Below are 25,790 nucleotides of genomic sequence, written 5' to 3'. Positions count from 1 at the left end.
CCTCTCTGTAAAAAATCAACAAAATATATATTTTTAAAAAAGAAACTGGGTTGCTACAATCTACACTATGAAAACATAGATTTCATATGCTAGTTATGTTTTTTTCAAAAATCCATTTAAAGTCATATATAACTTCTTAAAATGTTCCTGTGTCCCCAAATCCTCCTGCATCACTTGTGCGTTTGTGGGGGTCTGTTCTGGTCTTGGGGGCGGGGGTGGGAGAAGGGAAGTTGATCCAAATCTAGTCACACTCTTCATTCATTCATTCCTATATTCAACAACTATTCATTCCTACATTCAACAACTATTTATTGCTCACGTACTCTGCATTCTAGAATCTTCAAATGTTCTTCCTGGGACAGTCTTAAAAAATACTATAACTTTATCCTTACCCTCGCTGTCAAGGGCACCTACCTCAGTTGCAGGCTCAATCCTCCATAGGGACCATGCAGGAGGCAGTCCATTGAAGATGTTCCTCTCTCATCAATGTTTCTGTCTCTCTATCCCTCTCCCTCCCTCTTGCTCTAAAAAAAAAATCAATAAAAAATATTCTTAAAAAATAACTATCTTTTTTAAATAACTCCTGGTGTCTTCACCTTTTTTTTAAATTATATAATTTCAATGTTTGCCTTTAATGGGTTAACGCTTTTAACAAAAAAAAGGCGACACGATAGTACCGTTCTGTTTGCAAGATAATTACAGAATTTGGAAAAAGTATTATTTCCGAGTGCGCTGCGCAATGGGTTTAAACTGGACCTCCTCGACATCGGCCCCGCCCAGGCTCCAGCCAGGCCCCGCCCTCCCCCTTTAGCCCCGCCTCCGGCCCCGCCCCTCGGCGGTCCTGTTAGTCCCAGTTCTCGCGAGAACACAGCCCGGAAGTTTTCCGTCGGGAGCGGTAGTGCGGGAACCCACGTGGGCTGGGCTCGGGGCTGCGCTGCCGGCGTCCGCGCCGGGGCTGAGCGGGGTCGGGGCGCCATGGGGAAGCTGCGCCGGCGGTACAACGTCAAGGGGCGCCAGCAGGCGGCCCCCGGCCCCTCGAAGGGCCCTCCGGAGCCGCCGCCGGTGCTGCTGGAACTGGAGGGTAAGGGGTCCGGGGGGCTGGGTTTGGGGGGAAGGGGCCCAGGCCTGGGGGGGTCAGGGCAGGCCAATGGGAGCCCCAGGGCTCTGGACGACGCCCTGCCCTCGCCACCCTGGGGCGGGGGCGGGGTCAGAGAGCTCCCCTCTAAGGTGATCCAAAGAAGGGGGCACAGTGACAGTCTAAGTTTTTATATGTTTTATTGATTTCAGAGAGGATGGGAGGGAGAGAGAGATGGAAACATCAATGATGAGAATCAGGGACCGGCTGCCCCCTGCACGCCCCCTACTGGGAATGGAGCCAGCAACCCGGGCCTGTGCCCTGATGGGGATCGAACTGGTGACCTCCCGGTTCGTTGGTCCACGCTCAACCACTGAGCCACACCGGCTGGGTGACAGGCTGATTTAACTGGATTTGGGACAAATACCTGGGTTTCTCTCCCCTGATATCACAGCGTAGGGGAATTTGGGCAAGAAAGTAAGTTCATTTGTCCTGATGGCTCCGTTTATGTAAGCTCCTTGCCCTCGATTTGTATTTTGAGCCCAGACCCTCCTGCTCAGCTCCAGGCTGCTTGGCACTCCTTTTAATAGGAGCGCCTACCAAGTGCCAGGAACCCCTAGACCAGCGGTTCTCAAGGTTCTGTGGGTCGTGACCCCTTTGGGGGTCGAACGACCCTTTCACAGGGGTCGCCTAAGACCATCGGAAAACACAGATATTTACATGACGATTCATAACAGTGGCAAAATGACAGTTATGAAGTAGCAACGAAAATAATTTTGTGGTTGGGGGTCACCACAACATGAGGAACTGTATTAAAGGGTCGCGGCATTAGGAAGGTTGAGAACCACTGCCCTAGACGCTGGAGAGGAGACAAAAAAAAAAAGAGGCTTAAGAAAAACTAAATATCCCTGCCTTAGTGAGGTTAGCGGCTCCTGGGAGGAGACAGCAAAGACAAACAGGTAAAACATACAGAACGTGGTGTGGACACAAGTACGAAGGAGACAGAGCAGAGAGGTGATGGGTGAGCTGTGATGTTGCAGAGGGTGGATGGGGAAGGCTTACTGAGAGAGAGAGCATTGAGTCAAGACCTGAAGGTGGCCAGTATGGCTGAGTGGAGATGAAATTTAAAAATGGGGACAGGGCCCCGGCTGGAGTGGCTCAGTGGTTGAGCATTGACCTGTGAACCAGGAGGTCATAGTTTGATTCCCAGTTAGGGCAAGTGCCCGGGTTGAGAGGTTGGTCCCTGGTGGGGGCGTGCAGGAGGCAGCCGATCAATGATTCTCGCTCATCATTGATGTTTCTCTTTCCCTCTCTTTCCTCTCAGAAATCAATTAAAAATATATTTAAATAAAAATAAATAAGTAGATATGTCACAAGCTTGGTGCCTCATAATATTATTATAAGAATAGTTTTGAGCCCTAACTGGTTTGGCTCAGTGGATAGAGCGTCAGCCTGCGGACTGAAGGGTCCCAGGTTCGGTTCCGGTCAAGGGCATGTACCTTGGTTGTGGGCACATCCCCAGTAGGGGGCGTGCAGGAGGCAGCTGATCGATGTTTCTCTCTCATCGATGTTTCTAACTCTCTATCCCTCTCCCTTCCTCTCTGTAAAAAAATCAATAAAATAAAAAATAAAATAAAAGAATAGTTTTGATCTCACAGACCCGCTGAGAACAGGCCCCAGTTCCAAGGGACACACTGGTACTCACCCCGTTTCCTCGCCCCCCACTCACACTGGGATGGGGCGCCCTGGCTCACAGCAGAGCCGGACCCATGGCACGTGCTGGGTTGGATGAGTTGAGTGGACGCAGGACCGGCTGGGCCCGCACCCCTGGTCCTGTGTGAGCGTTCAGGGGGCTCACAGGCGGGGTTAGGGAGGGTCCCCAGAGGAAACCAGCATTAATAGGGAACCCTGGGTACTGCCAGCATCTGAACTCCCTGGCTCTGGGGCCGTGGGTCACACAAACGCGTCGTTTCAGATCGGGACACGTTGAAAGGCGTCGATGCCAGCAACGCCCTGGTCCTGCCGGGGAGGAGGAAGCGGAAGACCAAGGCCCCGCCGCTGCCGAAGGCCAAGAGGCCGCTGACCAAGAAGGAGCGGAAAGCGCTGCAGAGAGTCTTGGAACAGAAGGAGAAAAAGAGCGAGGTACGCCCGCTCCGTGGGGTCTGAACCCGGCTCTCCAGCCTGCAGAGAGATGGGGGGTTGGGGGGGGGGGGTCTCAGTCTGAAATGCCGGGTACGGGGAGAGACTGAGAAACCCCGATCTCGAGGCCCTGCCGAGTCACGGTTGACTCTCTGTGAAGGTCACCACAAGGGCACTGTGTCTCCCTCCAGCAGCGGCCACACGGGCCTTCCCTTAGCGGCACTGACACGCATTCCCCAGAGCACGCGTCCCTGTAAAACCCTGCGTGGAACCCCCCCTTCCCCCCGCTGTTCTGTACCTCGTTTTTCTCTCTTATCGATGGTGAAAGGTACGTACAGGCACATAGGAAGTACGTATAATTTCAAGAACGGTAAAGCAAAACCTCACGAGTTGCTCACCGGGAGGAAGGAACCAGTGGTCTGCTTGCTGCCGTGACGGTGGTGCGGAGAGTCTTGTGGGCCCAGCCCCAGACTCCGCGGGGGGGACACGGCACACGCATCTGTTGGCTTAAGAACCTAACAGTGCAGCTGCCATTTGAAAAGGCTGTGGGGGGTGAGGGGTCGGAGGGGAAGAGGTTAATCAAAGAACCCATGGGCACAGACAATAGCGTGCGGAGAGCCAGGTGCGGGCGGAGGGGGGCCAGGAGGGTTAAAAGGGGGACATCCATAATACTTCAACAATAAAGATAAATCTTTAAAAATATGAAAGTCGCCCGGCCGGCGTGGCTCAGGGGTTGAGCATCGACCTATGAACCAGGAGGTCACAGTTCGATTCCTGGTCAGGGCGCCTGGGTTGCTGGCTGCATCCCCAGTGTGGGGCGTGCAGGAGGCAGCCGGTCCATGATTCTCTCATCATTGTTTCTATCTCTCTCTCTCCCCCTCTCCCTCTGGGAAATCAATGACATCATATTTTAAATAAATAAATAAGTAAAAATCGCCCGGCCGGTGTGGCTCAGTGGTTGGGTGTCAACCTGTGAACCAAGAGGTCGCCAGTCGGATTCCCGTCAGGGCACGTGCTGGGATTGTGGGGTGGATCCTCAGTGGGGGGCGTGCCGGAGGCAGCCGATCGATGTTCCATCGCTGTTTCTGTCTCCTTTCCTCTCTTTTTTTTCCCCCTTTCTCTCTCTCTAAAATCAATAAAAAACACGTTAAAAAGTACCTACGTGCATATAAATAAACGGTGCCGGCATGCGGAGCTCCTACGGGGAGGGCCACCTACGGGGAAGAGGCTGATGCTTCCATGGCTGACGCCCCCGTGGCTGACGCCCCCGTGGCTGACGCTCCCGTGGCTGACACGCGTGTCCGCCCGCAGCGCGCCCAGATGCTGCAGAAGCTGAGCGAGGTGCAGGTGTCGGCGGCGGAGCTGCGGCTCTACTTCACCACGTCCCGGCTGGGCACCGGGGACCGCCTGTACCACACCAGGGGGTGAGTCGGCCGGCCCCGCGGCAGCCCGCCCGCCCGCCCAGGTGGTGGGTCCTGCCGGGCGGCTGACTCCCGGCTCTCCTGGCAGGAAGGCCGCCGAGGCCGCAGCCCCGCGTCCGGAGAAGGTCAGCAGCCTGAGCGGGGCCCACCGCAAGCGCCGGCTGCAGGAGGCGGAGTCCGAGTCCGAGTCCTCGGTGGAGTCGGAGTCGGAGCCGGAGCTGGACGAGGCCCCGGACGCCGAGCCGGTGGAGGCGGGTGCCGGGATGGCGGCCCTGCCCCTGCCGCCTGCCCCGCCAGGGGACGCGGGGGAGGGCCCGGAGCCCAGCGCTCCCCCAGCTCCTCCGGCTGCGGCCACCTCCCTGCCCAGGCCCCCCGCGAAGCCTGCCGTCTTCATCCCCGTCCACCGCTCCCCGGAAATGCAGGTTCGTGCCCCGGTGCCTGTGATGAGGCCGCGCGGTGAGGGCTCCAGCGTTCGGACAGGGCGCCCCTGGGACGGGCAGGCCGCCTCACGCCTGTGCCCACTGCCCGCTCCCACCAGTGACAGCTGCGCTCCGTCCCGGGGCTGCCTGCTCCGGCCAGGCTGTCCCCGAGGACACGGATCTCGCCTTCTGCAGGTCCCTGCTCGCCTCTCTGTCCCCTCCCCCCGGCGGTCCAGGCTTCCACTCACCCACAGACATGCATGGTCTCCGAGTCTGAACACCGCCCACTTTTTTTTAAAAAATTGATTAGGGAGAGGAAGAAAGAGAGAGAAACATCAATGATGAGAATCATTGATCGGCTGCCTCCTGCACGCCCCACACTGGGGATGGAGCCCAAAACTTGGGGGCATGTGCCCTGACCGGGAATCGAACCATGGCTTCCTGGTTCCTAGGTCGACGCTCAGCCACTGAGCCACAGCGGCCGGGCCCCCCACCTTTAGAGAGACCACGTTGCCCTACGTAGTCTTTGTCCCCTCTGCCGTCTGCAGGGCTCCCCCGCTGACCTCTCCCTCTGCAGGAGGAGCGCCTGAGGCTCCCGATTCTCTCCGAAGAGCAAGTGATCATGGAGGCGGTGGCCGAGCACCCCATCGTCATCGTGTGCGGGGAGACGGGCAGCGGGAAGACCACGCAGGTGCCCCAGTTCCTCTACGAGGCCGGATACAGCAGGTGGGGCCCGGGGGTGGTAGAGACATCGTCCCCGAAAGTCCCCAGGGGCCTGGTCTCCCAGGGACCGGTCTTGGCCCTGCCAGTCACCGCTGTGTGGCTCTGGGTGGGCTGTCGGCCATCTCTGGGCCTCCGTCTCCCTGGCTGTGAGAGGGGGCTGTCCATGCACCCCGTTCCCACGGTTGTCACATCCGTGAGGTGACTGACTTGGAGTGAAGCGCTGAGATCAGTCCCCGGCTCTGTGTCCTCCCTCCCCCAGCGATGGCTGCATCATCGGCGTCACGGAGCCCCGCCGAGTGGCCGCCGTGGCCATGTCCCAGCGAGTGGCCAAGGAGATGAACCTGTCGCCACGGTGAGGGTCGGGCCTCCGGGGGGCGGGGGGTCCCCTGGCCTTGCCCGGGTCAGCCGTGCAGGAGGCTCTGAGCAGCGTTGCGGGCCTGCGGGCCCTCGTCCATCCTGAGGGCGCTGGGCGGGGGCGTCACTTCTGTGTCTGAGCACAGGGTCTCCTTATGTGGGAGGGAAGGGTTTCTCACGGCGGGTGGTGGGACCCTCCTGGGCAGGCCTGCGGGCTCAGGTACACGCCGTGTCCCGAGGGGCAGATGGAGCCTGTTGAGCCACGGCCGATGTGGCTCAGTTGATAAAGCGTCAGCCCATGGACTGAAGGGTCCCAGGTTCGATGCCAGTCAAGGGCATGTACCTCATCCCTGCCCCGCCCTGGTCGGGCAACCAATTGATGTGTCTCTAAAAGTTAACGGAAAATATCCTCACGTGAGGTTAACAAACAGACAAACAAAATATTGGATTCTTACTGTCTGCTTTGAATAAAACTTAAATAAGTAAAGAAGCTGCCCGCTGGGGAAATTATGGGCCTCACCGGCCTGTGTGGCTCAGGGGTGGAGCATCCGCCCGTGAACCAGGAGGTCACAGTTCGATTCCGTCAGGGCACATGGCCGGGCTGCGGGCTCCATCCCCGTGGGGCGAGCAGGAGGCCGCCGATGGGTGTCTGGATCTTGCTGAGGGCCCTGCCCTCGCCGCCTGCCCTCTGGGGCCAGGCCTCCCCGCCGCCCGCCTTGGCGTGGCCCCGAGGCTGCGCCCCCGCCCGCGGGACCTCGGGGGACACTCCTGCTTGTCCCCGCAGGGTCGTCTCCTATCAGATCCGCTACGAAGGGAACGTGACGGAAGAGACCAAAATCAAGTTCATGACGGACGGCGTGCTGCTCAAGGAAATCCAGAAGGTCGGTCGCTCCTCTGACCTCCCAAAAGGGGCCCGGAGGGGCTGGGGGCAGGGGGCGCGGTTCGGTGCCGCCTCACGCCGGCCTCCCCTCAGGACTTCCTGCTGCGCAAGTACAAGGTGCTGATCATCGACGAGGCCCACGAGCGCAGCGTGTACACGGACATCCTCATCGGCCTCCTGTCCCGCATCGTCTCTCTCCGGGCCAAGGTGGGCGGGAGGGCGTGCGGGAGCCCCCTCGTCCCAGGGACAGGCCCCCCGCGCGGTGGGGCTGGGGCTCCATCTGCACCCCGCTCCTGCGGCCCGGCTGTGACCACACACCCCCACCCCCGCTGGACCATGGGTCTGGGTGTCACAGCCCCTGGGGGCGCCCCCTGAAACCCGGGTCCGGCCTCGGGCAGTTAAGGACCCCCTTTCACGAGCCCCCGCCTGGGAGGGCGGGTCCTGCTGTCGGCTCCCGTCTCCCCCTTTGGCTGGGTCTTCGGCCACCAGAACGGGCCGAGGCCGCGGTGTCCTCGCCCGGTGCCCTGGGTCACCCAGCCTGTCGCTCGCAGAGGCTCCTGCCGCTGAAGCTGCTCATCATGTCGGCCACGCTGCGGGTGGAGGACTTCACGCAGAACCGGCGGCTCTTCCCCGTGCCGCCCCCGGTCGTCAAGGTGCCGCCGGCCGGGGTCTCTGGTGGCGGGGGCGGGCCCGTCCTCGTGGCAGCGAGTGTCCCGGAGGTTCCCTGCCCCGGAGACCTGGCGGGTGGGGGCGCCCAGGAGCGGCGGGCGAGCCGGGCTGAAGCGGGGCCCACGGGCGTCCGTCACGCCCGCCGCAGGTGGAGTCCCGGCAGTTCCCGGTGACGGTGCACTTCAACAAGCGGACGCCGCTCGAGGACTACAGCGGCGAGTGCTTCCGGAAGGTGTGCAAGATCCACCGCATGCTGCCCGCAGGTGAGCCCCCCACAGGAGAGGCCCCCGGTGCAGGCCAGTCCCCCCTCCAGGCCTGAGGGCTCGCCCTCCCCGAGGGGCTCGGGTACTTACTTGCTCCTGTCGTGCCTCAGTTTCCTCACTGGCTCCAGAGTGCTCACAGCCCCTGCCCTGCCCAGTCCCCCAAAAGCATGACGGGGCTCCTGTCCACGTCTGATAAGCAGGGGCCCGGGCAGGTGTCCGTCCGTTGGCACCGGTGCCCCAGACAGGACAGGAGGCGGTGTGTCCCGCTGAGCGTCACCCTGGACCCCAGGTCCCGGGGCGCTGGTTCGGTTCTTCCCCTGATGCGGGTACTTCCTGTGGCCTGCCTGCCCTGGCTCTGGGTTCACCTGTTCTGGGCATCTCACGTGACTTTCGTGGGCGGCGGATGGGACAGTGACTGAGGAATCCCAGTCCCCGTGCCCTCGGCCTGGGGGTGGCTGCCGGGCGCCCGTCGGTGAGTCCCGGTTTGACCAGCTCCCACCTGCGCCCGGCTCGCTCGGAGCAGGGCTGGGCCGCCGGTCGGGGCGACGTCACTGTTGGCCGTGGAGCAGCGGTCACGGGCCTCCTCCCTGCAGGCGGCATCCTGGTGTTCCTGACGGGGCAGGCCGAGGTGCACGCGCTGTGTCGCAGGCTGCGGAGGGCCTTCCCGCACGTCCGGCGCAGGCCGCCAGGTAACCAGCCGGCGGGGTCTCGGAGCCCGCTCCCCGGGCGGGGCTGCTGCTTTCCCGCCTCCCGGCCCGGCCACGGGACGCCCTCCCTCACCTCCCGCCTCTTCCAGAGAACGAAGACCCGGGAGACTCCGTGGAAGAAACGAGGAGGTTTAAGAAGTCGCGGGCGCGGGCGAGGAAGGCCCAGGCGGCGGTAGGTGGAGGCGGCCGTGGCTCTGACGTGCCCGTGGGCCTGGTGCCGCCACGTCCCCCCCACGGCTGTGAGGAGGGAAATTCCGTGGAAGAGGCAGAAGCCTCGCTGCCCATCGCATGAGGCCCGTTCCGGGCTCCGTCGTGCCTGCGGCTGCTGGGCACCCCCGACGGCCCGGAGCCCCGGACACTGCCCAGCGGGGCCTCTCTCGGGAGGGGCGGCTGCAGGCGGCTGGGACTGGAAGGTCAAGGGGCCCCGGGCTGTGTTCCCCGGAGAAGCTTCCAGAAGGCCGGCCCTGAGCGCCTGGGCAGTAGGGTCCTTACTGAGTCACCACTAACCGCCTGCTGCACGTATGACATGCCAGGCAGGGCCCCGTGCTTCCGTGTGTCAGCCCGCGGTCCGGCGAGCCTCTCAGGTTCTAGAGGGGAAATGGGCCCGGGAGGGCGGCCGGCTGGGCCTCGTGCTTGTTTTTCTTGCTCACGACACACGCCTGTACACGCCACACGCCTGCTCACAGCACACGCCTGCACACGGCACCTGCGTGCGGCCGGGGTCCTGAGCTCTCGTTTCCCGCAGGCGTTGCCGCAGATCAGCCTGGACAGCTACTCGGTGCTGCCGGCGGGCGAAGGGGACGAGGACAGGGAGGCGGAGATGGACGAGGAGGAGGCGGCGCTGGGCTCCGACCTGGACCTGGATCTGGGGGACGGTGAGGCAGATGGAGGTACGGCCCCCCCTTCCCTCGGGGGCTCGGGCCGGGACCTTGGGTTTCCACTCCTGACGAACACGGGGCCCCAAGCCCCGAGCTCCTAAAACTGCCCGGCCTCGGTGCCAGCTGGGAGGCGTGTGCAACTCCAGAGCGTGCTTTCTGGACCTCTATGTGCCTGGCGCCCTCCCGCCCAAGCCTCTCCCAGGCTCTCCAGGGGAGCAGGTCCTACAGTGTGCAGGTGGCCCCTGATCTGGGGTGGGCAGGGGCCAGGGGGAGGCCCGGGGCCTCCCTGCTCGCTGTGCTGGTCCCAGGGCTGAGCCCCGCCCAGCGGCGTGGCTGCCACAGGGGCCTCGGGCAGAGCAGGCCAGGGCACCGGGCAGGGAGGCCGGCTCCTGCCTGGGCGCTGGTGCCAGCGGCCTCTGCCTCTGCAGGTGAGCAGCCGGACGCCTCGCTGCCCCTGCACGTGCTCCCGCTCTACTCGCTGCTGTCCCCGGAGAAGCAGGCGCAGGTGAGCAGCGGGGCTGGGTGATGCCTGGGGTGGGGCAGGTGGGGCAGAGCGGGCGGCTCAGCCGATGGGCGCAGGAGCCTCCTGGCGGGGGTGAGGGGCGCCCGTGCACCTCATCTGCCTGAACAGCCGGGGCCTCGCCAGGAGGGAGACATCGCCCGGCCCTGCCCACCCCCAACCCCTTCCTGATTCGGGGTTTGTCTGCCGCCCCTGCCGCCCCAGGTCTTCCAGCCGCCCCCCGAGGGGACCCGGCTGTGTGTGGTGGCCACCAACGTGGCCGAGACGTCCCTCACCATCCCGGGCGTCAAGTACGTGGTGGACTGCGGGAAGGTCAAGAAGCGGCATTACGACCGCGTGACCGGCGTGTCCTCCTTCCGCGTCACCTGGGTCTCCCAGGCCTCCGCCGACCAGCGGGCAGGCCGAGCCGGCCGGACGGAGCCGGGGCACTGCTACAGGTGCGGCCACGCCCGCACCCGCCCGGGGCAGGGGAAGGGCCACGTCCCGTTCCCTCCTTTCCTCTCGCTCTCGCTGTGACCAACCAGCCAGCAAACCTCCCCTCCGGGGAAGCAGCTGTCACCGCTGAGTGAAGGAGGCAGGAGCAGGGCGGACCCTGTGGGGAGGCGGGGTTCCGGGCGGGGTTCCGGCGCCGGGCGTCTCCTCATCGTCTTGCGTCTGAGCGGCGGGGCCTGTCTCCCAGGCTCTACTCCTCCGCGGTGTTCAGCGACTTCGAGCCATTCCCGCCGCCGGAGATCACGCGGCGGCCCGTGGAGGACCTGGTCCTGCAGATGAAGGCGCTCGAGGACCTGGTCCTGCAGATGAAGGCGCTCGGCATCGAGAGGGTCGTCAACTTCCCCTTCCCCACGCCGCCCTCCGTGGAGGCCCTGCTGGCCGCCGAGGAGCTGCTGGTCGCGCTGGGGGCCCTGCAGGCGCCCCCGAAAGCAGAGAGGTAGCGGGGAGCCGGGAGCCCCACCCCGCGCGTGCTCAGCCCTCCCCCCTCCCCCGAGCTGACCCGTGGGGGGCCCTGCGTCCCCAGGATGAAGCAGCTGCAGAGGTCCCGCCTGAGCTGCCCCATCACCGCGCTGGGCCGGACCATGGCCACCTTCCCCGTGGCGCCCCGCTACGCCAAGATGCTGGCGCTGAGCCAGCCCGACGGCTGCCTGCCCTACGCCATCACCATCGTGGCCGCCATGACCGTCCGGGAGCTGTTCGAGGAGCTGGACAGGTGGGCGGGGCCGGGCGGAGGGGGTCTCCTGGGACTGACGGGGCGCCCGGAGCCCGGCCCCAGGGGAACAGCTGGCAGTCGGGTGGCCTCGTCCAGGAGCCTCCCCTCTGGGCCCACCAGCGTGCTGGCCCCGGGGACCCCTGTTAGTGACACCCCTCGGGAGGCCGGGGCAGGGCTCCGGGCACCGTAAGGGTGAGGAGCCCAGACATGGCCCGACCCCCGGGGTCCAGGCGCCCTCGGCCACTTCCAGGCTGTGTGGCCCCGGGGCGGGCGGGGGGGGGTGACTTCGCCTCCCTGTGCCTCATCGTGCCCTCGACCCACGGGGCGCGGTGTGAACAGTGATTGCGTTGTCGTGAGGGGGGTCAGTTACCAGGCGCAAAGGACCTCGCGCCCTGCCTGACCGTCCCGCGTGGGGGCTGCTCCCGGGCGTGGGACCCTGAGAGCAGTCCCTGCGTCCAGGCGCCCGCGGACAGGCCAGAGCCGGCAGGTGTTCCCTCTGCTGATTGTTTCTCTCTTTTCAAAGAGCAGTGTGCTGGTTGTGGTTTTTTTCTTAGAGGGGGAGGGAGAGGGAGAGAGAAACATCCATGTGAGAATGAAACAGACCGGCTGCCTCCTGCAGGCCCGCCACTGGGGATTGAGCCCGCAGCCCGGGCCTGTGCCCTGACCGGGAATCGAACCCGTGACCTTTCAGTGCCCAGGACCAGCCCAGCCCAGCGAGCCCCCGGCCAGGGCGGGGTTGTCTACGCTGACCTCTAGGCGTGCGGCTGCTGGGCTGGGAGCAGGCCTGTTGTTTATCTCGGCTGCCAGGGGTGCATTTGGGGTCCTTTGAGCAGGAGGCCTAAGACTTCATCGTGTCAGCGCCCCCCCCTCCCCGGGCATTGTCCCCCTCTCCCCTCCCCCCCCGGGGCATTGTCCCTGTCCCCACGGCCCTGGGCCAGGGCAGTACCCGGGCTGCGCTGTGTTGCAGGCCGGCCGCCAGCGACGACGAGCTCGCCACACTGAAAGGCAAGCGGGCCCGCGTGGCGCAGATGAAGAGGGCGTGGGCCGGGCACGGGGCTTCCCTGAAGCTCGGAGACCTCATGGTGCTGCTGGGTGAGTGCCCACGTGGGGGGAGGGGAGGGGAGGGGAGGAAGGGGACAGCCAGCGGGGACAGCTAGTGAGCATCCCTCTTCCCCAGGCGCCGTGGGGGCCTGCGAGTACGCGGGCTGCTCGCCCCAGTTCTGCGAGGCCCATGGGCTGCGGTACAAGGCCATGCTGGAGATCCGGCGTCTGCGGGGCCAGCTGACCACCGCAGGTACCACCCCCCCGCCCCCCGGCTCCCGGGTCCCCGTCCACGCTCCGTCCCGGCAGAGAGCGCGCCCCTTTGTTTAAAGTCGTCCTGAGCGACATTATCCACGTACAGTCGCTCCTCGGCGATCCACCGACTCCGCATTTGCACTCACCTGCTCGCCAGCATAGTTCGTGACCCCAGAGCCAGTCCTGGGCGCCCCTGGGGCCTTGAGGACACGGCCCTCTGCCCGCAGGGCCTCATCGCCCTTTCCTGGTGGCATCCCTCTCGGCACCCTTGGTCCCTGCCTCTGGCCTGGACCAGCCACTCCCGTGGCCCATGCTCGGCGCCCCCTTGTGGGCAAGCAGGCAGTTGGCGTGGATCCCACTGCTTTCCAGGCGGAGGAACGTTCCAGAAAGTTCAGTTCAGCGGGGCAGGACCATGTCTGGGCCGCTCTGCCCCCACAGAGGGCGGGGTTTGTCCTGAGGGGACAGCGGTGGGTGGGCGGCCGGTGTGGAGGGGCTGTGGTCGGCAGGTGCAGAGCTGGGAGCTGCCCGGTGAGTTGAGTGCGTGGGGCGACGCCACCCCAGGCCCACGTCCTCACACCCGATCCCCCCAGTCAACTCCGTGTGCCCCGACGCCGGGCTCTTCGTGGACCCCAAGATGCAGCCGCCCTCCGAGAGCCAGGTGACCTGCCTGCGGCAGATCGTGGCGGCCGGCCTGGGCGACCACCTGGCCCGCAGGGTGCAGAGCGAGGACCTGCTGGACGACACGTGGAGGAACGCCTACAAGGTGGGCAGCCGCTGGGGGGGCGGACCCCCAACACCCGGCAGCTGTGGCCAGGCCTCCTCCCTCAGCCCCTCCCTCAGCCCCTCCCACCAGCCTGGCCTGTGGGCGTGGACAGGACACGGGGCGGGCCCGTGGGCTCTGGGTGGGCCTGTCCTCGGTCACGGCCCGACACGGATCAGGGTGGCGTGTCCAGTGGGGTCTCATCTTCCTTTGGGCGTTGGCTTCACCCCGACTTCATTTCCGTGACCCCCTCGTTCAGTGTAACGTGTGCAGTTCGGTCGTTTCCGGAAGATTCTGGGAGCCGTGCAGCCGTCACCACCGTCGTTTTAGGGCCTTGTCGTTGCCCCACAACGAACCCTGCGCCCGCTCAGCCACTCCCTCCTCCTCCTCTTGCACCGGCTCCGCCTCTGTCTGGGTTGTTACTCCTCGTAGCTCCTGCGAGAGGGTCCCACGACACGCCGCCGTTCCTGGGGCCTCTCTGGGCCGCGCGTGTCCGAGGCCGGGCTGCGGCGTGTCCGTGCGCGGCAGCGGCCTCTCACGGCCGAGCCCTGGTCCCTCGGACGGGTGCGCCCGGGTTCCCCCACCGGCGCCGGGTGTCTCCTGGGCTCACCACGCCCCTCTCCGCAGACGCCGCTCCTGGACGACCCCGTCTTCATCCACCCCAGCTCCGTCCTCTTCAGGGAGCTGCCCGACTTCGTGGTCTACCAGGAGGTCGTGGAGACGACCAAGATGTACATGAAAGGTAGCGGCCCAGCGGTGCGCCCAGCGGGCTGCAGGGTCCCGGGTTCGATGCCGGTCAAGGGCACAAGCCTGGGTTGCAGGCTTGGTCCCCAATAGGGGGCGTGCAGGGGGCAGCCAGTCCAGATTCTCTCTCATCATTGATGCTTCTCTCTCTCCGTCCCTTCCTCTCTGAAATGAATAAAATAAATTTTAAAAAAGAAAGAAAGGAGGCAGATCTGTGGCTGGCCCCGGCCTAGCCCCCTGTGGCTCTGATCCGTGCCCCGGCCCTTGGCGGGGAGATCGCTCCAGCCCCTCCCCCCTCCCGCAGGCGTCTCGGCCGTGGAGATCCAGTGGATCCCGGCGCTGCTGCCCTCCTACTGCCAGTTCAACAAGCCGCTGGAGGAGCCGCCGCCCGCCTACTGCCCTGAGAAGGGGCGGGTGCTCTGTCACCGCGACAGCGTGTTCTGTGAGTGACTCCCTGCGGCCTCACCCCCTGTGTCTGGGGGGGGGTCGCCCCAGGCTGCCTGTCCCTCCTAGGGGCGGGGCCCGGGCTGGGGGGGACTAGGGAGGCCGTGGGCTCCACCGGCCCCTCACGCCTGCCCTCCAGATCGCGTGGGCTGGCCACTGCCCGCGGTGCAGGTGGACTTTCCCGAGGGCCTGGACCGCTACAAGCACTTCGCCCGGTTCCTGCTGGAAGGGCAGGTAGGCCGCGCTCCTCCTGTCGTGGGCGGGCGGGGAGCCGGGCCCCCGCTGACCCTGTGGTCTCCCCAGGTCTTCCCCAGGCTGGCCTCCTTCCAGGCCTGCCTGCTGTCCAGCCCCAGCACCATGCTGAAGACGTGGGCCAGGTACGGCCTTGCCGGGGCACCCGGGGCCGGTGGTGGCGGGAACTGGTGCGGCTTAAATCCTCAGAAATCTCTTCTTGTGGTTCTGGAGGCCACAAGTCACAACCTCAGGGCTGGCCCCTCCAAAGGCTCCGGGGGAGGCCTCCTGCCGCGACAGGCACCTGGTGGCCCCAGCATTCCTTGGCTCGCGGCCCCATCACTGCGTCTCTGCCTTCAGTGGCTGCCCTGCTGTCAGAGGCAGCCAGGGCGCAGTGGTGGGCGGTGGGGCGGAGCAGGGATGAGGTGTGGGCCCTCCTGGACAGGGCTTGGCCTGTGGCCGCGTGACGCCCCACACCCCACGTCCCGCCCGCAGGCTGCAGCCCCGGACAGAGAGTCTCCTTAGAGCCCTGGTTGCCGAGAAAGCCGACAACCGAGACGCCCTGCTGGCTGCCTGGAGGAAAAGCCCCAGATGTGAGAGCAGGGCAGGCGCCCGGCCAAGGGGGTGGGAGGGGACGGGACGGGATGGGGTGGCCAGGGGGCCAGGGTTGGAGAGGCTCTGCCTGGAGCCCTCTGACCCCGCCCTCCCCTCTGACCCCATCCCCCGCCCCGCAGACCTGCTGGCTGAGTACTGCGAGTGGCTCCCGCAGGCCGTGCACGCCGACGTGGAGAAGGCCTGGCCCCCGACCTCCGACGGCTGACCCGACGGCTGGCCGCAAGACTGAGGACTGGTCTGGGGACCAGGGGGACGGCAGCCCCCGTCAGACACGGTCCCTCTGGCCTGGACGTGGCCTGTAGCCGCCCGGCAGGCTGTCCCGGGGCGACTGTTACTATTCATTACGGGGCGGGCGATGGGTCATCTCGCGCTGACCTGACCCCCTTGGTAAAGGTGCTCCTGGGCCACATTAGTGCCTGTGGAGCCGCCGGGCTGGAGGGCGGAGCCACTGGGAGTGGGGCGGCTGCAGGTCCTTCCTCCTTGGGGTGTCGATGGTGGGGGGCCCCCCAGGCTCAGGCTCCCACCCTCTCCTGCAGAGGGGGCACCAGGAGGGGCGTCCCCGAAGGCCAGCCCCATCAGGGCCTTCTGTAATAAATCTTGGCGTGGCCCAGCCGGCCTGGCTCCTGGTTGAGCATGGAGCTGTAAACCTGCAGGTCACGGTTCGATTCCCGGTCAAAGCACATGGCACAGGCCCGGGTTGCAGGCTCTATCCCCAGTAGGGGGTGTGCAGGAGGCAGCTGACCGATGGTTCTTTATTATCATTGATGTCTCTCTCCCTCCCCCTTCCTCTCTGAAATCAATAAAAATATATATTTTTAAAAAACGTTGGCGTGGAAGTCCAATAGTCCTAGTGCATCTCTGAATGTGGGTGGTCTGGGGGAGCCCCTCCCCCCACACCTGCTGCTCACCTGCATGTCAGGGAGGTCAGGCGGGGAGGAGGGTGCCAGGCTCCGCCCACCTTTACCCGGTGCTTTTCCTAAGTCAGTTTGTGCGGATGCCGCAGTATAAAGGCCAGCGTTCCGGAGTGTAAGTACATCAAGGAGACCACACAACACGGACATGTTCAATATTCCAAACTTCACTGCCCCGCTGCCTGGCCGCTGTCCCCAGTGCGCCCCCAACTAGGTCTCCCCGGGCCTCCCCCACACACACCCATGCCGTTTGCAAGTCCTGTCCCCGCCCCTCCAGAATCTGTGCGGAGCCCCTCACTCCCCAGGGCCACTCCCGCACCCTCCCCGCCGCCTCCTGCGGGGCCCTGTCTGGTGGGGTCCAGCCTGTGGGCCCATCGCTGGTTCCCCACGTGGTCGCCAGGGGGGGCCCTCAACGCCCAGATTCCATCCTGTTCCCGCGCGTCGCCCTCCCGCGTCTGGGGAGACTGAACCCCCTGCTGCCTTCCTGCCGTGAGCTCCGCGCACAGGGCTCCCTCTGTCCCTGCAGCACCGAGCGCACCCCCTCTCCGCCTCAGGGGTGAGCAGCGGCCGCTTCCTCTGTTTCTGCAGACAGGCAGGCACCCCGAGGGATCTCTAGCAGCCCCCCCACACCACCTTCCTCCGCCAGCCCCGTCCCAGCGTTAGTCTCCCTAAAACGCAGCACCGCCTGCTTATTGTCAGCCTCCGGAACGCCAGCTTCCAGGGCGGGAGGGCTGAGAAGCTGCCTGGTCGTGGGCGATCGGAGGCTCCCCGGACGCGGCCCGGGCACACAGTAGGTGCGCAGTGCGTGCACACTGCCTGGCATCGGGCACTCGAGGGTCACCGAACGGATGGCCAGTTGCAAAACCCTCCCTAGAAACGCCCACTGTTTTCCTAACTGCCTGACACGAATAACCGGGAGTGTCTGTTTCAAAGCGCAGCTTACTCCCTCCTCCCCCGCCCCCCCAACTACTGCAGCCCCCCGCCCGAGCGGAGGGATCCGGGCATCTGTGATTAGGCCCCAGGGAGCTTCCTTATAGGTCTGCCGATGGGGGGAGCCGGGGTCCCCGTCTCTGCTCGCCTTCCCACCCCGTCACTGATTTACACGGTTAAAAAGGCAAAATAAAATAATTTTAAAAAATAAAGTACAGTGGAGATGCCGGGGATTGAACCCGGGGCCTCATACATGCAAAGCATGCGCTCTACCACTGAGCTACATCCCCTGGGCCTGGCGGCTGCAGGGCGATAGGAAGACCCAGAATCCTTCCGCCCGCTCCGCTCCGGCCTGAGTGCTCGGCGGCTCCGGTGCAGGCGGGTCCTCCCCCGCCGCGTGGAAGCCCCCGGACCAGGCACTGCACCGGGGAGGCCGGCCTGGAGCAGGCGGTTGAGAGGAAGAGAACCCACGTCCATATGGGCCTCCGCGGAGGGAGGCCAGCCAGAGCCCGTCCTCGTTAGTATAGTGGTGAGTATCCCCGCCTGTCACGCGGGAGACCGGGGTTCGATTCCCCGACGGGGAGGCTACGCAATACTTTTTAAGTCCCTTGTGACACACGCACCCGACGCCACGGGCCTCGCGGTTGTCCCCGCAAACCTGGCAATTGGGGTGCGTGGCAGTGGGCCTAACGGGTCCCCCCTTATATGCGTGGTCTGTAATGGACAGAGCTCGGGTGGTTTTGCATTTTTGTCCCTGGTCACCAGCTAGCGGTTATGCATCATGTGCCCGGCAGTGCTCGGCGCTGAGCAGGTGCTCGGCGCTGTGCAGGTCTGCCCTCGGTTGGTCTCCGCAGCAACCTCACGGGTGGGTGCTACTTCATCCCATTAGACAGATGGTGCAACTGAGGCCTGGGGAATGGCTGTGTGACCTGCCCACGGTCACCGCATCCCCACCTGCTCCAGGCGTGGGGCCCCTCTGTGTAGAAGGCCCGGCAGAAGGCGGGAGCGGCTCCTTGACTCCGTTCTCCACCTTTCTGGACTCTTCCATCTTCTTTTTCTTTCTCTTTCCCCCCTTTCCCCTTCCCCGTGTTCCTCCCTCCCTCCCTCCCTCCCTCCCTCCCTCCATTTTTACCAGGAGGCTACCCCTAATGCTTTTCAGAGGCCTGCTGTGCATGGAGCGCAGGGGGCGTCCGCGCGGTGCCCTCGCTCCTGAAGGGGTTCGGGGCGTGCCACTCGGTGTACGGATGATTCTGAGCCTCCGTTGTCACACATCCCCTTCCCGGGTGGGTGACCTGTTGTGACACCCAGATGAACTCTGTCACCATCCGTCAGACCTCCCACCTGCCACCAGAAGACAATGCACGCGCTTCTCCGTGCGGCCTGGCCAGCTCTGGGCTCCCCGCCTCTCTGGCCTCGCCAGGCGCCCTCTCCCCCATCACCCTCTTCCCCTCTCCCACGCCGGCTCCCTGCTCCTCCAGTGAGCCCCTCCTCCCTGCCTCAGGGCCTGTGCACCTTCGGTCCCCTCCGTCCATCACCCTCTCCTCCATCACCCTCTTCCCCTCTCCCACACCTGCTCGCTGCTGCTGCCTAGCACCTGTGGTCCCCTCCGTCCATCACCCTCTCCCACATTACCCTCTTCCCCTCTCCCACGCCGGCTCCCTGCTGCTCCTCCAGTGAGCCCCTCCTCCCTGCCTCAGGGCCTTTGCACCTGCGGTCCCGTCCATGCAAGGGCCGCTTCCTCAGGTCCTAGCACCGTGGGCTCGCCATGCTGCAGGTCGTCTCCGCTCCCTGCTCCTCTCGCTGCCGTACCCCCAAATGCCACCCCATCGCTGCGGTTTATTTTGCTTCTTAGCACAACTCTTATCCCTGAGCCATCTGGTTCCTGGATTCGTGGAGGAGCCACAGGGTCACCAGGTGTCTGGCACACACTTGCCAAATGACCTCACGTCATGGACAGTCTCCCCACCGATGGGTCCCCCCACCCCCCCGGCAGCCCTTCCCACCCACCCGGTTCCCAAAGGGGAGAGTCAGGCCGCTCCTGGGTGCCGACCTGCTGGCTTCCTCACGCCTGGGGGCTGCGCGGGCGCCCAGGTGTGGAGGCCGGATCTGGGCCACTCGCTGTCCCGAGGAGAGCCACACCCAGGCCCGAGCGTCACCCCGCAGGCCCGGGGTGGTCAGCACCCCTGCACCTGGGCGCTGCCGGGGGCGCGGCACCCACGGGTGACCTTGTGCTTTTGCACAGAGAAGGGAGCGTGGGAAAGCTGAGGTCCGAGCCAGGCAGGGTCCGTCCATCCATCCCTCCCTCCCTCCCTCCCTCCATCCATCCATCCCTCCCTCCCTCCCTCCCTCCCTCCCTCCCTCCCTCCATCCATCCGTCCGTCCGTCCATCCATCCATCCATCCGCTTATGAACTCACAGCTGTCTGTGGAGCGCAGGTTATGTTCCAGGCACGGCCTAGCAGCGGGGACCCAGACAGAGGGCTTTCCTGCTCTTGGGGGGTTGAGGGGGAGCGGGGGGGACAATGCCTAAGCGAACAATCCGCAATAGGGGGCTGCGGTCCTGTTGGGAGGCGAGATCAGGGAAAGCTTCCTGGAGGCGGTGGCCTTGAAGGACGGGAAGGGGCATTGCCGGCAGGTGGGGCGGGCCCAGCAGGGGGGTGAGTGCTCCAGAACAGACTGGTACTCCACTCCATACTATTTTCCTATGGGGAAAGGGGGGAAAGAGAAGGAAAAAGAAGATGGTTTTCGGCTCCCCGCCCCGGACCCGAGGGCGGAGGGCGATGACGCAGCGCCGTGAGGAACAGCATGGGGAGGGACCAGGAGGCTGTGCGGCTACAGCGGCCGAAATAGCTCAGTTGGGAGAGCGTTAGACTGAAGATCTAAAGGTCCCTGGTTCGATCCCGGGTTTCGGCAGCTCTCCTTTTCTATTTTATTTTTTTCCCCTTTCCTCCGGAGCGCGGTGGAAATGCACGCGTGGGGAAGGATGAAGGGGGGAATTTACTTTCTTTGTTGAAAGCAGCTCCGCGTTTTCCGCCGGGAGCCCGGGCGGCTGGAAACTTCTCGATGCGCCCCTCCTGGGGAAACCCAGCAACAGCCAGCTTTTCCTCGGCCCCATTTATTTTATTGCGGAAAAGCGGAGGAAGCTGCCACGCGTTTGTCGGCGGCTGTTCATTTCCCGCAGCGGCATCCGGCACGCCGTGTTGCGGGAAGAGACAAAGCGGGCGAACCTGCGGGGCACGTTCACCGCTGAACACCTGGAAGGAGAGACTTTCCCATAAAAAGCCGAAAAAAGAAACTGGAGATGCCGGGGATCGAACCCGGGGCCTCATACATGCAAAGCATGCGCTCTACCACTGAGCTACATCCCCCCGCCCTCTGGGCCCCGCGGACACAGGAAGTGGCGGCTTTCCTCCGCCTGCGTGTGTTTCCTGCTTTCGGGGCGCTCAGCGCCTCCAGGGACCGGAGCAGGTCCCTCCGCGCCGGGGAGAAGCCCGCAGCCCCCGCCGCTTAGCGGGGGGACCGCAGGGGGTGAAGCACGCGGCAGCCGGAAGAGCGCTGTGTCTATAGGAACCAGTGCGGAGGCGCCCTGGCATGGCTCGTCCTCGTTAGTATAGTGGTGAGTATCCCCGCCTGTCACGCGGGAGACCGGGGTTCGATTCCCCGACGGGGAGGCTGTGCGCACTTTTTTACTGTTTTGTTTTGTTTTCTAGGAGCAACATTGAAGAACAGTCTGTTTGCCTTGTATGTAGACACGCATAACTCATGGACGCAGACAGGGGGGTGGTGAGGGCCTGGGACAGGGTGCGGGGTTGGCCGGAGGGGGTTTGATTCGGGGAAAGGGGGGGCCTAGGTAATCCTTTCAACAATAATGATGACGTAAATAAACAAGTAAACACACAAACAAAATACATGCAAACAGATCCTTGGGGGAGGATCCAAAGGAAGATAGTATGGAGTGGAGTACCCGTCTGTTCTGCTTTTGTGAAACAAAAAAAACAAACATACGAAGAACAGGTCTGTTTGCAACGGGATGGTGTCAACTGGGAAGAGGTGGCTGGAGGGGTCGGAGGTGTGGTGACCCAAGGGGACCCCGCCTTCTGCTGGTGAGCACCCCGTGGAGTAGACAGAAGTTTACATCCTGTTAGGAACCGGTGTTCCCCTGTAGATTTCATTCTTATTTAAATCCATCCCCGCACCTCCACCAAAAACAAACAAAAATAGGGTAGGCCTCCTCCCTTTTGCTCCTGGTTCCAGGACCGGCTAGAACTCCGGCTGTGAGGTTACGAAAAACAGGCCTCTTTGGGAGAAAGAAACATCGATTTGTTGTTCCCCTGATTGTGTTTTTTAAAACTTATCTTTCTTGCTTAAAATATTACAGACGTCCCCCTCCCCCCTTTTTTTTCTCATTGACCCCCTCCCCCCTGCCCCTGCCCGCCCCCCCTCTACCCCCAGGCCTTCACCACACTATTGTCTGTGCCCACGGGTTACGCATAGATGCATACAAGATCTTTGGTTAATCTCTCCCACCCACGCCTTCTCTCTGAGATTCGTCCACCTGTCCCCTGCTTCTGTGTCTCTGGATCTGCTTTTATTCACCGGTTTATATTCATGCGTTCACTGGTTGTTTCTTGTGTGTGCCCTGCCCGCGGATTGAACCTGCAACCTTGGTGTATAAAATTTATTTATAAAAAAAGGGGCACTGCACATTTAACTGTATAAAATCTATTTAGGAAAACAGATTTTAAGATTAGAGTCTAGCAGAGAATTCCAGGAAGTGGCACCACGGGGCTGGGGGATGTAGCTCAGTGGTAGAGCGCATGCTTTGCATGTATGAGGCCCCGGGTTCGATCCCCGGCATCTCCACTGTGTTTTTTCTCTTTCTTCTTTTCCGCCTGTTCATCCTTAAAGCACCTACTGGGATGCGGTGGGGTTTTGGGATGCGGATGCGGATAACAGGTGGGGTTTTCCCCACAGTCACGATCGGCCTGGAATGTTCCAAATGCGCTTTTGCTGGAGGAGGCGAACGGGAACAACTCACAGGAAAACGTGAAGGAGGCAGAAGGGAGGTGATGCTGGGAACCACAGCCACCCAGAATGACCCATCGGGCAGGGACAGCGCCTGCGCCCCCAGGCCTGCAGGGCGGGGACTCACTCCGGCCGCCAGGGGGTGATGTGTAAGCCAGAGGTCAGCGGTCTGTGCCGGCCTTGCCCTTCGCCCTCTGTGGGGTCAGGAACAACCTTTTCCAGAGGGAGCTGCCCCAAAGGAGACCGGCATTCCCAGCAGGGGGCTGGCTCCCTGCTTCCTCAGTAACAGGACCAGAATGAATGAATGTAAGAATGAATGAACGAATGAGGTGCATGAACTCTTTATGCGTGTACACTGTCTTTCATCACTAAAAATGAGAGCTATTTTTCTTTTTTTTTAATTACTTTATTGATTAAGGTATCACATATTTGTCATCAACCCCCTCCCCCCGTTCCCTTCCCAAACCCCCCCACATGCAAGCCCTCCTCCCCCTGTTGTCCGTGATCACTGGTTAGGCTCATATGCAAGCACACAACTTTTTTTTTTCCTTTCTAAATATATTTTATTGATTTTTTTTTTTTACAGAGAGGAAGGGAGAGGGATAGAGAGTTAGAAACATCGATCAGCTGCCTCCTGCACACCCCCTGCTGGGGATGTGCCCGCAACCAAGGTACATACCCTTGACCAGAATCGAACCTGAGACCCTTGAGTCCGCAGGCTGACGCTCTACCCACTGAGCCAAACCGGCTAGGGCTTGTGGGTTTTTTTAAAAAATATATTTTTATTGATGTCAGAGGGGAAGGAAGAGGGAGAGAGGTAGAAACATCGATGATCAGAGAGAATCGTTGATCAGCTGCCCCTGCACGCCCCCGCACTGGGGATTGAGCCCGAGATCCGGGCATGTGCCCTGACCGGGAATGGAACGGTGACCTCCTGGTTCATAGGTAAGACACTCAACTACTGAGCCACGCCGGCCTCACATTTTAAAACAACCCACCCACCCTCCAAAGAATTAAAAACATCCACCTTAGATGAAACTGAAGTTCCTGAAGTGACTCAGCCTTGGGCGGTGGCTGGTGGCGTCTGGGTGGCCGCTCCTGTTTCTAAACAAACAAACAAAGGTTGAAGTTTGATGTGTGAGGCCAACACGAAACTAACGATACGCTTCTGTCTTACTGTGTGGCTGACCATTACGTACTTCTCATGGCGTCACCGGGAAACCCCCGGGTGGGCTCGGCTGCCTGTCGCTGTGTCCAATCACGAAGGCAGGTTGAATCCTATGAGGCGTTTATTTATTTATTTTTTTAATATATTTTATTGATTTTTTACAGAGAGGGAGGGAGAGGGACAGAGAGTTAGAAACATCGATGAGAGAGAAACATCGATCAGCTGCCTCCTGCACACCCCCCATTGGGGATGTGCCCGCAACCAAGGTACATGCCCTTGACCGGAATCGAACCTGGGACCCTTCAGTCCGCAGGCCGATGCTCTATCCACTGAGCCACACTGGTCAGGGCCTATGAGGCGTTGATTGAGAAGGCCAGCCCACCAAGAAGACAGGGCACTTACAAGCATCGAATCCTGCCTTCCAGCTGAAACCGGTTTGGCTCAGTGGATAGAGCGTCAGCCTGTGGAATCAAGGGTCCCAGGTTCGATTATGGTCAAGGGCATGTGCCTTGGCTGCGGGCACATCCCCAGTGGGGGGGGGTGCAAGAGGCAGCTGATTGATGTTTCTCTCTCATCAATGTTTCTAACTCTCTGTAAAAAATCAATGAAATGTATTTTTTTTTTTTAAATCCTGCCTTCCAGTAGGTGCAGGGGACAGGACTATAAGGGGAAGGGGCTGGGTGAGGCAGCCCTGGGGGTCTGCAGACGTCAACTATTGTCTGGCCACAAGAGGATGTGGATGGGATGATGGTGAGGAGGTGATATGGATGAGATGATGGTGAGGAGGTGATGGTGAGGAGGTGATATGGATGGGATGATGGTGAGGAGAGGATGTGGATGGGATGATGGTGAGGAGGTGATATGGATGGGATGATGGTGAGGAGGTGATGGTGAGGAGGTGATATGGATGGGATGATGGTGAGGAGAGGATGTGGATGGGATGATGGTGAGGAGGTGATATGGATGGGATGATGGTGAGGAGGTGATGTGGATGGGATGATGTTGAGGAGGTGATGTGGATGGGATGATGGTGAGGAGGTGATAGTGAGGAGGTGAGGAGGTGATATGGATGGGATGATGGTGAGGAGAGGATGTGGATGGGATGATGGTGAGGAGGTGATATGGATGGGATGATGGTGAGGAGAGGATGTGGATGGGATGATGGTGAGGAGGTGATATGGATGGGATGATGGTGAGGAGAGGATGTGGATGGGATGATGGTGAGGAGGTGATATGGATGGGATGATGGTGAGGAGAGGATGTGGATGGGATGATGGTGAGGAGGTGATATGGATGGGATGATGGTGAGGAGGTGATGTGGATGGGATGATGGTGAGGAGGTGATGTTTTGACTCCTGGTGGGTCAGTCTGACCCTGTGTATCCATTCTGCTTCCTGGGTTCACAGCGGGGTCACCTCCTCAATCGCTTCCCACGGGCCTTGAAAGGGAAACTTAAGAAAAACGTCACCCCCTCTTCACGTAGGAGAAACGTACCCCCCTGTCCATGTAAGTATATGTGTGCTGAGATTTAAAATAATAGGATCGTTTTCAAATTAATTCAGGTGCTCTATCAGATTATAGGTTCCCCCTATCAATACACGATGACAAGGGGGCGGGGGGGAAATACCCTAAAGAAACAAAAAATCCCATCAGGCTTGTGTTGGGAGATGGAGCCTCCTAGGAAAGTTGTCCTGAATCTTCGGGAAGAAAATCGTGTTTAACAACAACATTTTGTTTCACAGTAAAAAACAACAACACAGAGCCCCTTAGATGAGGTCCCTGGAGAAGTCCACTTGACGGAGACGGAAAGTGGGGTGTCGGCTGCCCTGGGCCGGGAGGATGGGGCAACCGAGAGGTGGTTAATGGGTCAGAGTTCAGTTTTGCAAGATGAAAACAGGTGTGGAGGTGGTTGCCTAACAGGGTGAATGTGGAAGGTAAACATGCCACTTTGCTGTTGTTTTTAATGCTTTATTGATTTGAGAGGGAGAGGAGGGGACAGGGAGAGAGAGAGAGAGAAACATCGATGTCAGAGAGAAACAGGGGTCAAACTCACACAACCCGGGCCTGTGCCCTGACCGACCACCGGGAATCCAACCAGAGACTTTTTAATGCCTGGGGCGGCTCAACCCACTGAACCACCCCGGCCAGGGCGGAAAGAAGCCACTTGGATATAACGTTGAGCCGAAGGCCCTTGAAAAACGGCAAACGCGGGGAGAGTCTTTCCCCCAACCCCCTTAGCGGCCTGACCGTCTCCCCAAGGAACTGAGAGGCCCGGGGTCCCCTCCGGGGGTGCCGCCCACCAGCGAACCCTTGTCACAGGAATGAGGCTAAGGAGAGGACACCCCACTTTGTCACAAGCGATCCTGTCCCCCCCCCCCCCATCCCCTTCCCCATGTGTCTTTCCTACAAATTACT

The 25,790-nt window shown here is 61.9% G+C and overlaps 1 protein-coding gene across 1 annotated transcript; it reads left to right on the top strand.

Annotated features, from left to right (window-relative positions):
• Nucleotides 1-886: 886 nt before the first annotated feature.
• DHX37 (DEAH-box helicase 37) lies at nucleotides 887-16,129 on the top strand. Its single transcript, XM_079762633.1, has 26 exons — nucleotides 887-1,081; nucleotides 3,051-3,217; nucleotides 4,526-4,638; nucleotides 4,724-5,057; nucleotides 5,632-5,780; nucleotides 6,037-6,129; nucleotides 6,916-7,012; nucleotides 7,105-7,218; nucleotides 7,563-7,664; nucleotides 7,829-7,943; nucleotides 8,537-8,632; nucleotides 8,740-8,822; nucleotides 9,396-9,540; nucleotides 9,957-10,033; nucleotides 10,253-10,485; nucleotides 10,728-10,976; nucleotides 11,064-11,252; nucleotides 12,220-12,344; nucleotides 12,430-12,546; nucleotides 13,139-13,311; nucleotides 13,936-14,050; nucleotides 14,357-14,494; nucleotides 14,636-14,730; nucleotides 14,800-14,873; nucleotides 15,223-15,320; nucleotides 15,462-16,129. Exons 1-26 carry the CDS (start codon nucleotides 976-978, stop codon nucleotides 15,545-15,547), a joined length of 3,483 nt encoding a protein of 1,160 aa, XP_079618759.1. The 5' UTR covers nucleotides 887-975; the 3' UTR covers nucleotides 15,548-16,129.
• The last annotated feature ends 9,661 nt before the right edge of the window (nucleotides 16,130-25,790 follow it).

The sequence above is a fragment of the Cnephaeus nilssonii genome (genome assembly GCF_951640355.1).
Source record: "Cnephaeus nilssonii genome assembly, chromosome: 22".
NCBI lineage: Eukaryota > Metazoa > Chordata > Mammalia > Chiroptera > Vespertilionidae > Cnephaeus > Cnephaeus nilssonii.
The sequence above is the reverse complement of the archived record's forward strand: the minus strand, read 5'-3'. Positions and strand labels throughout refer to the sequence as shown.